General features: G+C 35.2%; 1 protein-coding gene across 6 annotated transcripts in view; it reads right to left on the reverse strand.

Moving 5' to 3' along the window:
- Window positions 1–15,157, reverse strand: part of LOC149539864 (uncharacterized) — a 43,800-nt gene extending 28,643 nt beyond the window's left edge. Inside the window, exons 1-2 of one of the 6 annotated variants that reach the window (XM_089801061.1) lie at window positions 14,973–15,111; window positions 9,429–9,501 (exon numbers count right to left, since the gene is read on the reverse strand). Coding sequence is in view for 1 of the 6 variants with exons in the window: in XM_089801064.1 (XP_089657190.1) it covers window positions 9,429–9,501; window positions 14,973–15,068 (169 nt within the window). In the remaining 5 variants the exon portion in view is untranslated. Of the gene's footprint in view, window positions 1–6,444; window positions 6,516–9,428; window positions 14,276–14,761; window positions 14,947–14,972 lie in introns of those variants that run through there. The other 5 variants (XM_089801062.1, XM_089801064.1, XM_089801058.1 and 2 more) reach the window with 5 other exon arrangements.
- Between the last annotated feature and the right edge of the window lie 3,274 nt (window positions 15,158–18,431).

Raw genomic sequence — 18,431 nt, forward strand, 5'->3', positions numbered from 1 at the left:
AAAAAATCACTTAAATCTAATTAAAAATACATTTTTTTGCAAAATTCAATGAGAAGGTGCATGTAATGAGTTAATTAAAGAGAACACAAAAGAAACAAGCAGAGTTTCAATATATATAAATGCATAGTGGGTACAAAATCGCATTCTCATGCGAAATGTTGATGGTGTGAAGCAAAATAGTAAACAATTTATGTCAAACTAGAAGTAAATACTAAATACATCAATACAATCATATCTTCCTCTTCCCAACTCTACTAGCTGAAAATAGAGGGGGTCTAGGTCTCAAAGAGGTGTCCCACACTGGGAGTGGCGTGACTATGAAATCCATGGCTCTGCCTCCTTGCCGAGCATCCCTACTAACTAGCTCTATGTACTAGAAATGGATGTATCTCCTATATGTGGCACTAGTAATGCCTCCTCCTTTGAGTCAAAATCCTCATCGTCCTTGTCCTCAATGTCGTCCATACAAATGAAAACTGGTGAAGAACAAATGTAATTTTTTGGCCTATATCACTGGGGTATGCACATAGGGGAGTCGGTGGTTAAAACTATGCCATTAATCGCCAAAAACTATGCCATTAATCGACAATTTTTTGCAAATCACTGAGTTTTTGAATCCGCAATTCTTTGGCGAAAAAACTCACCCAGCCAAAATACTCGGCGATTTTTGAAAAATTGTAGATTACTCTGTGATTTTGCCAACTATGGTGAAAGGTTTTGCTCAACAAAAGGGCATTGATTTTAATGAAATATTTTCAACAATTGTAAAAACCAAACCATTCGTTTAGTTTTGAGCTAAATAGTCATTTCAGATTCTGGTACAAACGTAGATTTGAGATTTGGGTTCGAAATTCGTCCTATTTTTTAAGAGATTGGGTTTGGATTTGTTTTGGGTTCGGATTTTAGGTTTGTCTGTACAAAAACATATTTTTTTAACATATATGTTTTTTGTGTGTATATATGCAACAACAAACAAGTCCATACACCACTATGCTAACAGTAAAGTAACATAGCAATATACACCACCACATCTATATTTCAATTTAATAGGAGATTTATTGCATCATTTAGCCATATATACAACATGATAAACTAGCTTGATCGTGCATGGAACATATTTCCATATCACGGGGATAGTTTGAGAATGAAAGGAATCATCAAAAGATAAGTGCAATTATCTGAATTTTCATTTTACATTGGTTAGAAGATCTCTAACCAGGCTAGATCAAAAGTTGAGATTCAACTTTTAAGCGTTGGATTCAAAGATATCATTGTTTTTTAAAGAAATTCCTCTTTAATCACGAATTTGGATTCCACCTATTGTCAATTTGGGTTTCCTCTATAAGCAAGTTTTCATTTTTATTCACAAATGCATAAATGACATATAAACCATACTTTTTGGCCTTTTTAGTGGTCAATTTTAGGGTTAGGAGGAACAAATAGATCAAATTAGGCAAAAAAAACTTTAAAAAAATCAAAAGAAATTGTTCTGAAACCAAATTCAGTCCGATTCGGCAACTAGACAGCAAATTTTCCAAAATTTGCTCCAAATTTTCCCTGGGTTCATCTGACAAAATTTGCAATGAATATGTAGTTTTCTAGGCAAATCTGGGGAGAATTTGACGAGGACCAGACTTTGTACAAAATTGAACTAGACTTTAAGAGAGACTGGAGAGAATTTGGTAACTTAGGTTTTGAGTATGGTAGCCACCGAGGTCTTTAGCTTAAGCAACTTAACATATGTAATGTCCCCAATATTATTAAATAATAATTTTTGTTATGTGGCCAACTACAAATGTATTTATCTCTCGGGCCCACTCTTTATTTATTTTTGTATAGCATGTCAACGCTTTTGTAATCCTTCAGAAAGCTTCCTTGAAGCCCTTTATAAGCCAATTTGTAGGTGGTTGTAGAATGCGATTTGGACTATTTCTTTGTACTGCGAATCTCTGTTGGAGTTTGATGCAGGAGCATCGAGCTTGGATTTTGAGGACCTTATGGTTCGTGCGATTGGGGATGTGCTTAAGGCATATTGGTGGACCTTGTCCTATGTGCATAATGATTGGAGTGATTGTGTTGGAGTTAAGAGTCTTTTGGTGGTTGTTGGTAACATGTTCCTGGACAGACTTTGGAGACTTTTTTCGTGAGCTTTGATTTGTGTGAGTCGTCTTGTGCGCCCTTGGATTTGGATTGTTGGATGGCAAGTGGACCTATGTCTAAGGGCGCGTACTCGTATTTGGTCTTATTAGTTATGCTTTGTAAACTTGGGGCTTGTCCTAAGTATGTATTTAAATTTAGTCTGTCAGGCCAACTTATGGCTTGAGTGTGCATTTGATGTGAGTGTTTATTTAATATAACTTGCTAGGCCAACTTGTGGCTTGGTTTAACATAAGTAAAGGGTCTTGTGATGTCTAGAGTCATTCATGGGATCATGGAGAAGATAGAGTAGCTAGGAGGAGCAAAGTTCAAAGCTAGTAGCTAAGTGTGGGCTTGGGAAACAATAAAGTTGCTTGGTAGCTTGCAAGCACAAGTTTAGATTCTTCCTGTGGTTTCTACCAGATTGTGGATCTAGGCTAGCTAGGGTTTCAATCTTGCGAGGTCTTACGGAACTGTTATATTAATTGCTGATGTATTTGGCAATAACCCAAAAGGTCTTATAGTCAGGCATGTTGGATGTAAATCTTATGATTCTATTATGAGAATATGTTGTAATTGATCTGAATCTCTAAGTTATTGTTATTCTTTTGTTGTGTGGTTATTTGTTGGGGGCTAGGTCATCTCCTTTGGCGATACACATGCCTTGCACTACATCAAGTGGTATCAGAGCAGAATTCTATCTTGTGCTAGTTGTGTGGTGGATTGATTGTCTATGAAGTCCTAGATTTGTTTGTTGTGAGGTGGCAAATTGCGGTTCTAACTTGCAATTGTAGAGGACTTGCAGATGGATCTTTTGGTTGTGAAACCTTGATGTCATGAGATGAAGGAGTTTTCCCTGAGTGAGCAGATCACTGAATTGAGGCAAGTTAAAAAAATGGAAAGCAGATTGCCAAGTGGGAGGCAATTGGAGTCCTGCAATTAGATCACTGATTCGAGACAATTGCAATTTGAGAGGAACCTAATGGCTAAGTTGGAGCAGTTTTGGGCTAAATTCAATTTGAGGATTGAAGAGATGAAGAAAGCTTGTTTGAGTTGCCATCACTTTGATTTACTTTACTGTACCTGTGCTCACTCCAACATCAATTTGATTTGATCATATTGTTAGGATATTCTGTTCCATAATCCTGTCATACTCCTGTAGACACTTATGATTTTTTTTAAGTCATTTTCTCATAACAATAGCTTGTGTACAAGAAATTTTCAATGTTCAACATTCAAGAATAAGTTAATCATTCAAATATTGTAATTCCTTGACTATCATATGCTCTAGATCATAACTCGATCATAGAAATTAAATCACTCATACATGTCATCCGGTATACGATACCTATTAAACAAGTAGATCATCCTTGTAGGCTCACAGATCACCTAAAATGTTTTGTTTATCCATGTTTCCATGTATGTAACCTAGGTCCTCATGCCCATCTTATAACAAAAACATTTCATTATTATAATCATTTCGTGATAGGCATATATTTCATCTCCAAGACAATATAAAAAAGTTCAGTATGCCTTGATATTTCATTACGAATACAATATATGAAGGATTTGAGCAATACAAATCCACAACACCCAAAGAACACCTGCATGCAAGACCTTGTCACAAAGAAGAAAAGACAATGACAAGGCAAGGGTTTTGCTCTTAAAATATGGAAAATTATATTATCAGATTGAAAAGATGAAAGATATTAACAAAAGATCAATCTTTATAGAAGGAGATCGAAAAACGTAAAAGGCAAACCCTAAAGGGTAAATGACATTTAATAATTACTAATTAATTATTAAATGAAAATACCAGGTGCAGAAAGGGAAATCTTAAGAAGAGAGTAAAGGTAATTTAATAAATAAAATGAAATTAATCTTTTACTCTAACACCCCTCCTTAAGATGAGCAACAATGCAGCTACGAACAATGCATGAAAAAACAAGGAAATTACAATGCTGAAAGCAAACTTGTGTCCTGGCAACAAGGCTTGATGAGGTACCCAATCACAACTAAATCTCTATGAAATGGAGAAACAGGGAAAACCACGTGGGAAAACCCCTACTCCAAAAAGAGATAGCAAAGAAAAAAGTACAAATGATATGTCTCAAGAGACTCTCTCAAGACCATAAGTACAATGAAACCCCCCATGATAGAGGCTTGAGACTCCATAGCCCCCCCAGAATGGCAGAACTCTTGTATCGATGAACATACCAATATGGCTCCAATCTGAAAGAAACAATGGCAGTGGACAAGGAGGGTGAAACCCCTAAATGTAAGGTGAAGCTGGAAGTCCTAGCTGATGCTCAAAGGAGAATGTATGAGAATCTTGAAATGGAATCTCCAATGAAGGTGGGATAACAAGTGTATTGAATCTGTCATCTGAAAGGAGATGTGTGTCCTCTGATATATCCTCAACAACTACAGTAGGTGGCTCAATAGAGCTACAATGGTAGGCAATGCTGAAGAGTAATCCTGTGCAATAGATGGAATCTGAACAGGAGGTTGAGTTGTAGAAGTCACAACACTGGTCTCAGGAAAGACACAAAAGTTCAAGTGACCTGACTTCACCTCAGTAGTCTCTCGTAAAGGAGAGTGAGTCTCTGATAGTGGAGATGGTGGACCAAAATGAGAGAAAGTGTATAAACAAGAAAAATGAGCAACAGTCCCTATAGAAACAATATTGCTTGTCTCACTATCTCTGGTGTACACTAAATCTTATGCAAACTCAACTATCTTCCCTGTCCCACTGTGTGGAATCCGATAGATAGAGAGAAGGTTAGAGGACAAAGATGGAACACAAAGGACATCATGAAATGTACCATCATCAAGGCCAATAGAACCTTTCCCACATACAGTCATAACAGTGTTGTTCCCCATCAAAATGTGCGGAGTAGGAGAAGCCTTAAAAAAAGAGAAAAAAATCTTGAGAAGATGTCATATGGTGTGAAGCACTTAAATCCAGTAACCATCTAGAAGAATGTGGAGTAGTAGTTGCACCTAGTGCATGACCCTTTCCTATATCTTTACCATCTGACTGAAATGATGATGATGAAGAAGATCTATGAGAAGTAGAAGGAATATCAATGTTGCTCTTCTGAAGGAGAGATGTCAAATTTGAAACCTGTTTGGCATAGCCATCTAACTTCTTCTCATAGCAACGTGACTCATCATGATTGGGCTTATTACAATAAGCACACTTCAGTCTTTCTGCTTTGGTTTATCCCCCTTAGGAGGAGGTGGCCCTAATGAACTATGAGGGCTTGAATCAATTTGAGACTTTGTAAGATGCGACTTTTGTTTCTTCTCCTTCGTCCCAAAAGATGGCCGAGCTACCAATGCATAAGTCTGTGAGCCTGTGAGAGAATCCAACTGAGAGAGCTTATCTTGCTCTCAAGTCAAACGATCAAAAAAAACCTCAAAGCATGGCATGGTAAATCTATTACCCAAAGCATCTTTAGTGGAATAGGAGGTAGAAGCAAAAATCTGAAAGTTTCCATGAAACTTAGAAAGAATCAGGTAAATGCACTCAATGTCAGTCTTGGTTTTCCCACAACCTTTCAATAAAGATCTCTGTTGTTTGAACTTCATCAAGAAGTCCTCAATAGAGGGAAAAGTATCTGGTACAAGAGAAGTTTGCTCTGCCTCAGTCTGAAGTGCTTTGAACTCGTTGATGGTACTAAACAAGTCATTGAACTTGTCCCACATTTCTTGAGTGGAACACTCATGAAGATGAAACTGTAAGCTATCTGAAACACTCAAAGAAATCATACCCATGGCTTCATCCATCTTATTCCTGTGCAGCAAAGTCTGATATTGACTCTAAAATATTGGTTGCATTGTATCTAAACAAGACCACACACCCTTTGAACAGAGACGCCGTTGCATATGAGATTTCCATGTGTGATAGTTGTGTAGGTTTAAAAGTACTAGACAAGAAGAGGTCTCGGCCATTGTTTTAAGAAAGTGTTTTGAAGTTTTCAGATATATTGATACTGTAATTTGTAACAAAAAATAATGAAAAAACTACCCCCATAATGCAAAAAATCAAACCCCAGCTTGCAGAAGGAATGCATATACAAGAATAGAACAAAAAGACTTCAGTTGAGTATCACAAATACCTGATATAAAATACTAGTGAAATGACCGAAAATCTAGAAAGTGCTCAAGAGGAGCTTTCCGGTGCTTCTTTCGGATCGAAAAACGGAGCTATAACGAGCAATTTATGCCCCCAAAAGATAGAAGACATCATCTGAGTTCGAGCAAAAAAACAAGTATTAAACTGGAAAAAATTCCAAAAAATACCTTCATCATCATCTTTGTCTCTAAATCATGACGGATTTGAGCAATATAAATTCACAAAACCCGAAGAACACCTGCATGCAAGAACCTATCTCAGAGAAGAAAAGACAAAGAAGAGGCAAGGGTTTTGCTCTAAAAATATAGAAAATTATATTATCAAACTGAAAAGATGAGAAATATTTACAAAAGATCAATCCTTATAGAAGGAGATTAAAAAACCTAAAAGGGAAACCCTAAAAGATAAATGACATTTAATAATTACTAATTAATTATTAAATGAAAATGCAAGGTGCATAAAAGGAAATATTAAGAAGGGAGTATAGGTAATTTAATAAATTAAATCAAAATATCCTTTTACTCTAACAATATTAACCTTGCAAGTGATTAAACAGCTCACTAGGTCTTGATATTTCATAATCATATAAAATCAATTCCACATGTGAATTATACATGTATAACAATGTGTCATAGGTAAAATGAAAGATCAACATACATCCAAATAAGATCATAGAGGTTATGTTTAACATGGTACCACACTATCTACATCATACCATAAACTTTTACATTTTATGGGACTACCTACAAAAATCCCCTTGTCCATAATCAAGTTCATAACGATATGCTTCTCACAGCATTAACTTATATCATTAATTTTGTTCAGTATAGAATATTTCAAATCTATGCATCTATGTGCATACTAATTTTGAGTGACACATAGTTCAAATATTTAGATGCAAGTGAAATATTATAAGTTCTTCATAATCTATTCAATCAAATTACATGCTGAAAATCATTACCTTTTATGCTAAAACTTCTTAGCTCAACCCACCCTTGGGTCCTAAATTGATCATAAGTATTTGAAAAAAATTTACATAGGGTTTTTGTCAGCTAAGTAGATCATCTGGGCTTGCTCGCCAATCGCCTGTAAAGATTTGAAAATTCACTTTTCTCATTCATATGACCTAGGCTCTCATGCCCATCTTCTCACCATAGTGTTTCAAGGAAAAACTCTCAAGTCAAACAAAATGTGACATCTATAAATAAGCATTGATAGTTTCAGTTATGCAAGTGTGCTTCCTCCATACTGGAGCACAAAATGTAATGTATGGCCTTCCTATCATTAAATCATCATTAAAAAAAAAGATCATTACTTTAACATTAAAGAATTTTCAAAATCATGGTTCACATTTCTTTTCAGTCCAAGTCCAAAAATGGATAACAAAACATTAACTACCAATTCATATGAACAAGAATGTAATTGCATAAAGCATAATGCTAAAAACATGCAACGAAAAGAAATAACTAGTTACGATCAAGATTTCAATCACATCCCATCAAGAGAAGTGGAAATTGGTATACACTGTTCAAGTCTAGGCATCTTGACCTAGTGTAAGTCTAACTGCCCTCCCTACCTTGGATGAGGTACGTGTACACCATTCTGGTCATGCCATTTGAGCATCCTGGTGTTAGAGTGTCGACTAGTCAATTACCGAGGTTGTGGACACTTTCCAATCAACCTATCTTACAACTCCTAGCACTCTGACCTCTAGTGATCACAACATCAATCTTGCCACTAATCCTACCCTAGCTAGGGATTTCAAGTGGACAGTGTGTGCCCAATCACCCACCTCTCGGCATGCAAATTATGTTAATTTTCATACTTCTAACTCATCTTTATGGTTTTGCAATTTTATCCATCGGTCTAATCATATAGACCACACCATCATCCCAGCCCTTCCAAGCTATTATGGATGAAATCTGGTGTGATTTTCCAGCCTGCATTGTAAAATATTCAATTTTGCAAAATAAAAATAATCATCCTGTCTCATTCAACATTACATTTTCAGCTTCTCTAAAACAGTGTTGGCCCAAGGTTCAGTGTTGAACTCAAAGCTTTGATACCATATGTAACATCCCCTTATTTCAGGTCTTAGTTAATAGCTAGCATAACATCGAAATACAAATACTACTTTACATTCATGAGAGGGCAATTATAATAGTTATGTTCATGTGAAAGAGATTAATGATTACAATCAATTTAACTGAAATATCATAATTAACAAATGAAGGTATCATCAATAAATCTAAATAGAGGATTTAAGTTTTCCATACCCTAAATTTCGAAAGCGGAATTCCGCCTAGGGCAACATCTACAAAACTCAAGTTAGTCCACATATACCACTTAGGGCACAAATAGTTATACCATTGTACCATTATGACCAATAACATTTAGGGCATCAAATACCACTGTATCATCCCTTTTCTTTCCTATCTCTAACTGTGGCAATAATATATAATTAAAAGATACGTTCATATTCATTATTCACATAAATGAAGGACGGTTATAACAACCATCAAGTAAGCCTATCTCTTGCATTCAGATACATTTCATGTTCAATTGGAAAATCAATTGATTTAACTACTTTTTGAATATATTTTAGAGGAACTAATTTCTAAGCGTTGAAGAGAATATCTAATTAAATGATACTAATCAGTTTAACGTATATAGTTAAAAGATACATTCATATTCATTATTCACATAAATGAATGACAGTTATAACAACCATCAAGTAAGCCTATCTCTTGCATTCAAATACATTTCATGTTCAATTAGAAAATCAACTGAATTAACTTCTTTTTGAATATATTAAAGAGGAATTGATTTCTAAGCGTTGAAGAGAATATCTAATTAAACGATACTAATCAGTTTAACATATACTCAACTTGTAATTTCAAGTTTAAGAAAATAAAATACATGTTACTAAGCAGATTTTTTAATGCATATCTTATCCTAGACTTGTGCATGTCTTGGCATTTGGTGAAGAGAAGCATTGTCAAGGTGCATGGAGATCAATACGCAATGAAGGTTATCTTATTAAGTTTTTTTTGAAGTGTTTTAAGAATAACTGGATAGCTCATGGTCATCCTTTGTTCTTCTTGTTTGTCTAGCCATTTCATCCTTGGTCGTCGTGGTTTCAGACTCCCACCTATTTGCTCAATGATAGGTGGTGCCCCCCGTGCCAACTCCTTTCTAGCAACACTCCCCCTTTCGACGTGCTCCTACAAGGAAGAAATTCTCCATAATAATATCATATTCCTCAATATAATCATAATTACCATAACATTTATTATTCATGAACCATCATAACGGCTAAACACCATTTCACTTTCCATGAATTCATGATGAAAAACCCACTTTCCAAGATAACATTAAAATATCATCATAACGGTTAACTAGCATGCTAGCTTCATATGAAATTATAATGATTAACCATCTTACCATTTCACATGATCGTAACCAACTTTACCTGTCAACTGACTTCACGTGAAACCTCAATGGCTATATGAACATTTTTAAATTGAGCCAAAAATTGGAATTTAACATATATTATCTTTCTAGCTTTAAATGTATTACAATAATACTTCAAAAAAAGATATTTAAATAAATTATTAATCTTCTAAACTATGCAAAAAAGATAACTTTTCTTCAAAAAATTCTATTTCCGAAAAACCCTGCCAAAAATATGCATGTCTTTTATATAAGTTTAATATTTGGAATAATAAAATATTTTTTAAAATATCTAATAATTTCATAGTTTTTTTAGGAACAAGATGTGTTTAATTTTTTATATATTAGGAAGAGGAGAAGATGGAGAGGACAAAGAAGAGGAGGGGCAGGGTGGTGGGGGGGGGAGGAATAGGAAGAGGAATAAGAGGTAGACGAGGAAGATGAGTAAGAAATGAAGAGGAGAGAAGGAGGAGGAGGGGAAGTAGGAGATGGAGAAAGAAGGGAAGAAGAACAAGGAGAAGGAGGAGGAGAAGGAGAAGAAGGGGAAGTAGGAGGAGGCGAGGAGGAGGAGAAGAATACAAGGAAGAGAAAGAGGAAAAGAAGAAGGCAAAGAAGACAAAGTCAGAGAAGATGAAGAAAAAGTAGTATTGGCAGTTGATTCTACATAAGTGAATGAGCTGAGATCATCAAAACAAACTTGGAAGCATCTCCAACAACATCGCCACAAACAAATAAGAGATAACAAAGCGTGTAAACTAAACAAACCACTGTAATCAACGTGTGAAAATTTGTGAAATTAAAATAGTAGGAGAAGTTGTATAAATTTACTTGCTATTTACTATGTGAGTTAAAATATAATGAGGATTAGAGAACAAGAAATTTCTGAACATTGAAACATGTAGTCCACCTTTTTCAAAGAATGCAATATAGCTTGCTATCAACATAATCCTTCATTTAAACAAAGGGAAGAAAAAGAGAGGAATGTACATTCCTATTTGTTATCTACTTTTTTTGGTACAATAATATAATACTAAATATACTTTTGCAAACGGCTAAAACATTGCACCTCTTTTGGGTGCAACTGCTAGTTTATATTTAATATTGAACTATGTTCATGTCTGGAAGAACAATGAAGCTTGCTATTTGCTGATTATCATTTTATAATACCTTTGGATGGATCCATAGCATATGTACAGTTCTACAGCTTGAATATGGAAGCAATCAAGCCAGGCAGTATCCATATTTCCCGAAACACATAATAAATTTGTACAAGAAAAGGAATGGTGTGACTTTAGATGTCATGTAGAGAGGGTTTCCAGAATTACAGAGGATTCTCTAAGGCTTTAGGATAAACTTGGAGGTTATTCAATGCGAGTCACTGCAGATAGGGACACAGATATTATAAGTGACATCAGAACATTACAAATCTGAGAAGCATATTTCATAGTCCTAGTCAGAGACATTACATTACTATTTCCTGAAAAGGCAAAAGAAAAGAGGGAAGAAGAAAACTTTTTAAATGACAGTCCCATTCTCAAATATGTGCACTCACTCTCTGTGTTGAATCCAGTGTCATAGTATCACATTGACAGGAGATACAGATGAAGCAGATGATCATGTAGACAGCTCGTGTATAACTAGCACTTGCACCATTAGAAGGTGTAATGGTTGCACCACTAGGAATAAAGGTATTATTGACTTAGTCGCATCATGCAGATGGTAATGTAATATTCAACGGTTTTTTTCACTCGGAAATGAACTCTAAGAGGAAATGATAATTTTGATGCAGAGAATTTAAATATAGGAGAAAGTGTGAAGAGAATGTGATAATGATGCTTAGCATATGTATGAAAAATGGTGCAAATAAAGGTGAAATTGATGTGATTCAGAATCAGGTGATGAGCCAAGCTTAATACAAGTATGCCACTTGTCCATTTGTTATCAAGGCGTGGTGCAAAACTAACAGGAAATGTCATGGTTATGAATTTCACCATTTCAATAACAAACAAATCCATAAACATTAAAATTAAAATTGTAACAAATTGTTATCCAGACCAAAAGAACCCAAAAAATTTCAAAAGATTTAACTCTATCAGCTCTTGCAATCAATGAATCCATTCTCTGCCCTTAGCCCAGGTGTTAGGATGAAACATCAAACGTCCTACACATGAAACACATGCCCAAAATTCATCTACAGATGCCTGTCTACTGAAGGGCTGTGTTCAAAATAAAGAGATTTGGCATGAGCTAAGTGAATCCATGCCCACCTGATTTAGAATGAATATACTCCAAATGAAGTTTTGGGTAATGCACTTCATAACATAGATGTAAATGTGGCATTGTGCAGGATGCACCAAGTGTTGAAAAGACATAGGAACAATAGGGGCTTTTGTGGAAAGTTGATGTCAGTTTATGCAAGATGTAAAAGTTCACGGTACTCTTCAACAAATATAGCACATGCAAACCAGGCCAAAGAATAAGTAGTCACCTAAAATGTAAAGTGGTATGGAAGAGGAAATGTCAAATGTAAACCTTTTTTTACATTATGATTTGCTATGGGGATTCAACTGTCTATTTTGAGTCAAACTCATTGACCTATGTTTCGTGACTAGTAGTTCACAAGAACCCATCTCTTGTGAGGATGAATGGCACACTTAGCACTCATTTCATCTAGGTGATCCCCACATAGGTGAAGCATTAGGCATTCTTGGGAAGTTGCACAGTTCAATACTAGTTCAGCTCAACCATGCTTGACCATGGAGTTTCCCCTAAGGTTAAGCCTACTTAGCTTGCTACCCATTTGCAAAACCTTCAACAAGTGTTGTGCCTTATGAAGCGTTCGTTATAAAGCACCTTGAACTCATCAATTGATAAGTAGGAGATATTTTCCACAGCAAGTCAAAATATGAAATTGCTATCAGGGTTCAACTGTGTAGTTTTTTAGTCAAACTTGTTGACCTATATTTCATCACCAATGGTTCACAAGAACCCAGCTCTCATGAGAATGAATGGTTCACTCAGCACTCCTTCCATCTAGGTGATGCTCACAAGGGTGAAGCATTGGGCATCCTTGGGATGTTACCCATTACAGTACTACTCTAACTCAAGCATGTTTAACCATGGAGTTTCGCCAAGGTTAAGCCTACTTAGTTTACTACCACATTTGCAAAACCTTCAGCAAGTGTTGTGCCTTATAAACCATTCACTATAGAGTCCCCTTTTTCTACATACTCTAAAGTTTACCAAATTTTGAACACACAAAAATAGACATTCTTGATAATCTAATGGGTGCAAAAACCATTTGACCAGAAGCTATTTGTGCTTAACATATCTGTATTTTTCAAACTTTTCATTTGCTGCTATGGATGGCAAAACAAATCTATGGCAGACTCAAAATATAAATTTTTAAATATATAATCTAAGGGAGAAAGATCATAAAGTGCCAACACTGAGTCAAGTTGAAAGTCAAGGGACTCTTTATTACAGACTGTGAGGACCAAGCCTTCAAGAGTATAATAAAAATAAAGTTGACATAAATTCTTTGCTCACTATAATTATGGGTCTGTCGTGAAGTCTTTCTGATGTAAAGGGCAATTGAAATGCGACAATTTTTTTTGCATCTGGTCAAACTCAAAACTGCATTATTTCTAGCACAAAATTTACAGCTTCGTCCAAAGCTTCAATCCAAATGAGTGAAACAGATGATAAAGCAAAAGTGCAATCTGCAATTAAACTGAAAATAATATAGACATTGTTAGCCAAGAGGAATTTGAGATTTGAATATTCTATAAGTAGAAGGCAGTACAGAATAACAGAATAGGCTGCTACTGGTCAGACCAGATAGGAAACCACTTTTTGTCCCTGTGGATCAGTTCATTAGGGAAACCAACTATGCCAGACCACATTATCAATCATAAAGGTACATCCTTTAATAAAATTGAAGAGTTCGGTATAACCCACTTTCAAAAATCAAAAGCTGAAGAACACCCACCTATAGAAATCAATGGCTCAAGCACCCCCAATTGAACTTTCAAAGGTTGAGGTACACCCATTTATAGAAATCAATCTCTCAAGAAAACCTTCTTGTAGAAATGCAATTGGAAAACCACCTGAGTAATTCTAAGGTTAAACTTCAAACACGCTACCTCCTCAAATTTACAGGACTAAACATGCCCACTAATACAAATCAACAGTTTAGGCTCACCTACTTAAACAAATTTAATGTGCAGGGACAGACACGTGATAGAAATTGATAGCTCATTCACACCCCCTTACAGAATTCAAAGGCTCACCCACACCCACTTGTTAAATTCAAAGTTTAAGATGTGTTGAAATTGGGTGAACCCACTTATCGAATTCAAAGATGCAGAAAAACCCATTTATCATACAAGCGTGATCGGAATCATTAAGCCAAAGCAAATTCTACATTATACTGGTCTGTGCTACAAAAATCCATCCAAAACTAAAAAAATTGCAGTGGCTATAACAGCTCCTCTTCTTCTATAAGATGTCTGCACCCAGTCAAGGCCTTTATTATAAATTATTGGAAATAAAGCTTATGATAAAAAGCAGCAAGGCCTATTGATTTTGAGAGTCCAAAAGACAGAAGGAAAAAAAAAAAGTAGTACAGAGAACTGAAGCAGGCAATGTATAAATCTATACACACACCTAGATAAATGCATACTTAAAGCCAAGCCTTTCATAAAAGATGGATTGACTAAATGTAAAATTGAGCCAAGCTGCTTGTCAAATCTAGGTGAGCCTTATTTGGTTTCACTGTTTATTTTGATTGAACAAACATTGTTTATTTCCTGCTCCACTGGGCAACCGTCGCCTGTATTTCCCCAATTACACAAATCTGAAAATCTATGAGACTTTGAGCTCAATTGCATGGTACTATCAACCTAAGAATGAAACATGCTCATTATGTTTAAGCACTGGGTTCAAAATGCCAGTCAAACTTTAAATGTTTTCTTGAAAGGACAAACATCCCCAAAATGAAAATAAAATAAAGCACTGAGATATGCAAACCAGATGAAGTGTGGCAGATCCTGGATCCCCCAGGATTAACTAGGCCACACAAACTTCACTAAATCCCGAACCTCGAATAACAAGATTGGTAAAACAAGAGTTGCCCAACAAAAAGCTTAAAAATTTCCGAAGCCATATGCAATCTCAAACCAGACGAAAATGTGCTACCCAATTAATAAAATGATGAGATACAACATCCACTAAAGCTCACCTCTTGAGATTGAAAAAGGTTTGAGAAGACCCAATGCCTAGAGGGGCAAGCAGATCTTGAAATAATAAGTAGCGAAAAGGCCACGTCCGTTAGCATCTGCAGTGTTCAAATTTGGCCTTGAACCTGTAGAGGAAAATAATATACGTAACTTGTTTTTCTTATTTTATGTTTAGTTCATTTACAATAGTTAAATGTTATATACAATTAAATTGTACATTTCTATTTTCTTGTTAGTCCCTGCCACACATAGTTGGAAATCCCTCACTCGGCAACAACTCGCTAAGCTCCAAAAACTTTATTGGGAAAAAATTGGTCAGTTCTTTAAAAAAACTCTAGAAAAACTCGAGAACCTAAAAAACCACTTAAATTTAATTATTTTTTGCAAAATTCAATGAGAAGGTGCATGTAATGAGTTAATTAAAGAGAACACAAAAGAAACGAGCAAAGTTTAGATATATATAAATGCATAGTGGGTACAAAACCACATTCTCATGTGGAAAGCTGATGGTGGGAAACAAAATAGTAAATAATTTATGTCAAACTAGAAGTAAATATGAATACATCAATACAATCATATCTTCCTCTTCCCAGCTCTACTAGCAGAAAATAGAGCTTATCCAAGCCTCAAAGAGGTGTCCCCCACTAGGAGTGAACATGGTTGTGCCTCCTTGCTCGGCATCCCTACTAACTAGCTCTGTGTACTGGACCTGGATGTATCTCCTCCTACATGTGGCACTGGTAATGCCTCCTCCTTTGAGTCGGAATCCTCATTGTAGTCGTCCTCAATGTCGTCCATACAAATGAAAACTGGTGAAGAAAAAATGTAACTTTTTGGCCTATATCCTTGGGGTGTGCGTGCAGGCGAGTCGCTGGTTAAAACTTGCAAGTTTTTGTTAAAAACAAAAACTCGCCAAAAACTCTGCCATTAGTTGGCAATTTTTTGCAGATTGTCGAGTTTTTGAATCTGCAATTTTTTGGCGGAAAAACTCGCCCAATTACAATACTCAGCAATTTTTATTACTCTGTGATTTTGACAACTATGCTGCCACAGGCAGGGGTACTAAATTCTTAACCTCTATTCACATTTGCTTAAGGAATATTAATGCATTTTCTTAATGTTATTTTGATACTATTTTTTTCCCTAAATTTCCTGGTTCACCCCCTGGCCATTCGGACCAAGTGAATTTCAAACCGGTCTGAGGTCCTCTTCCCAATTCACCTATTGGTTTGACCAAGGTTCAAACTCAGGCAAGCTAGTTGTCCAGGCCAAATCTAGGTCAAACAAGGCCAGACCAAGTGCGAACTAGTTACAATTCCATTGTGAAACATTCTATAATTTAGGGCAAAAAACAATTATTACAGAATTTGAATAAGATCTTAAACATTACAAAACAAAGTTTGCTAAAGTTCATATATTTATTACATCAAATTATTTTGCTCCAGTGAAATTATTATATCCAATTGCTGATAATAACCCCTGTCAGATTAATTGGAAGCTCTCTACAGTAATAAATCACATTTTAAACATTGACTAGTATTTTTAATAGGTAAAAGGAGTTGCAAGCTACTTTAAAAACATTTTTCAAGTACGATATTAATTATAAACAAGCAAGCTCTTTGCACAGTGAAACAATAAGAAGCATTTGAGGAGTTGGAAAGCAAGAATGTTATTGGTGCAGCTGATATCATTGGCATTGACACTGTTTGTAAATTAACTAATGCCTTTGATAAAGAAGAAAAAGAAGAAGATGCAGATTTAGATAATCATATAAATTTCAATTGCTGAAAGTCAAAACAATGATACTTGAACTCAACATTATTAATTTATATTTTGATGTTGACATGATGCTATGATTACAAGCTTTTAGTGTTTTTGTTGTTTTTATGATACTATGTAGCATTCTAATCTTAATTAATGCTTCTAGGTTGCATACATGTGTGTGTGTGTGTGTGTGTGTGTGTGTGTGTGTGTGTGTGTGTGTGTGTGTGTGTGTGTATGCATGTTTTTGTACTAATAAACTCGAACTCCATTTCAAAAAAATTATGTACTGACGAACCAATTCTCTGAACCCAAACCCACAACTTAGGTTTTTCCCCTTTTCCAAAAATAATTAAATTCTAGTTTTTCACAAGCCTGCAAGCCAGTTAGAAGTTTGGTGGGTAGATTTATAATTTTCCATTCACAAAAATAAAGAAAACAGAAGTTCATTGAAACAAAAATCTAAATTTGATCGCCTAAAGACCATATTAGGTATTTATGCTATAAAATTTAATCAATTTTTTTAGGAAATTAAAACACAGGAAAGGAGAGCTTTTAGAGACTATCAAAATTTACATGTAAGATTATATTGATATAAATATTTAGTTTATGTATAAAGTTGTTTATTTTAAGGTGGGTCTTAGTATTTTTAAGGCATTTTCAAACAAATATCAATCATACAAAATTTTGCTTGACATGCACAGTCAAGCTTCAAATTGAGGCCCCAATAATTGTCTAGCTTTAATAGTTACAGCAATGAATTCACATTTACTCCAAAAATTGTTGCAAATGAAACCATTGGAACAGGATATGGACATTCATCACAACATAGAGGTAAGAGAAATTTCGCGGGGTGTTTTAGTTGCCACTGCACTGATGATCAACAGCGCCTCACACCTCATCACTTCTCCTGTGCTTAAAATTGGCTTTACCTCGCTCCATGCCATCATCATTTTCTTCTTGGCAATAAAGACAAAGATTTAGTGGGAAAAGCAATTGAAAATGCATGGCAGAAGGCATTAAAACCCCAAATCCACACCATCACCTCACATTCTTTTACTTTTGTTCTCTGCATTCACAGCTCTGCTGTACAATTCCTTCAGACAGTAATAAAAATCAAATCACGCTACACTGCATTTTTTATCCAATTATTTTCATCTATTAATCTGCAACAGAGCCCTTTTTCCCGTTGGCTAAGATTTTTCAAGATATTTTTTAGGATTGGTTTTTTGTAGTTTTATTTTCTCTGAATGATTTGAGATGGAGAATTTTTGGCTGGGTTCTACATTTCATCAATTAAGGCCTAAGGTTTTCAATGCAAGAGCTTAATTCTCTGCAGCATTCAAGATGATAGATAGGAAGAAGGATGATGCTTGCCAAGATGAGCTTCCTGATTATGAAAAGGATGAAGAAACCGTCCCAACCTTGGCACTTCTCAGGCTGCCACTGTGATCTTGAGTAAGGAAGCAAACAGTAATTTTTTTATTCATGCGACTAGCGTCCTTAAATAATTATCTAATATTGATTTTAATATGTAAAATTTTCCCTGCAAAAACTGAAATAGAAGGCTTTAGTTAATGGATTTTCCATTCATTTAAAATTCAATAAAATTAATATATATATTTAATATTACTAAATATATATTAAATATGCTATGAGATATTCTACTCAATTAACCCTTTTTTAAAAAAGTAGATATA

Source organism: Cupressus sempervirens, chromosome 9, assembly GCF_028749045.1.
Source record: "Cupressus sempervirens isolate cs-2001-9-10 chromosome 9, ASM2874904v1, whole genome shotgun sequence".
In the NCBI taxonomy this organism is placed as follows: domain Eukaryota; kingdom Viridiplantae; phylum Streptophyta; class Pinopsida; order Cupressales; family Cupressaceae; genus Cupressus; species Cupressus sempervirens.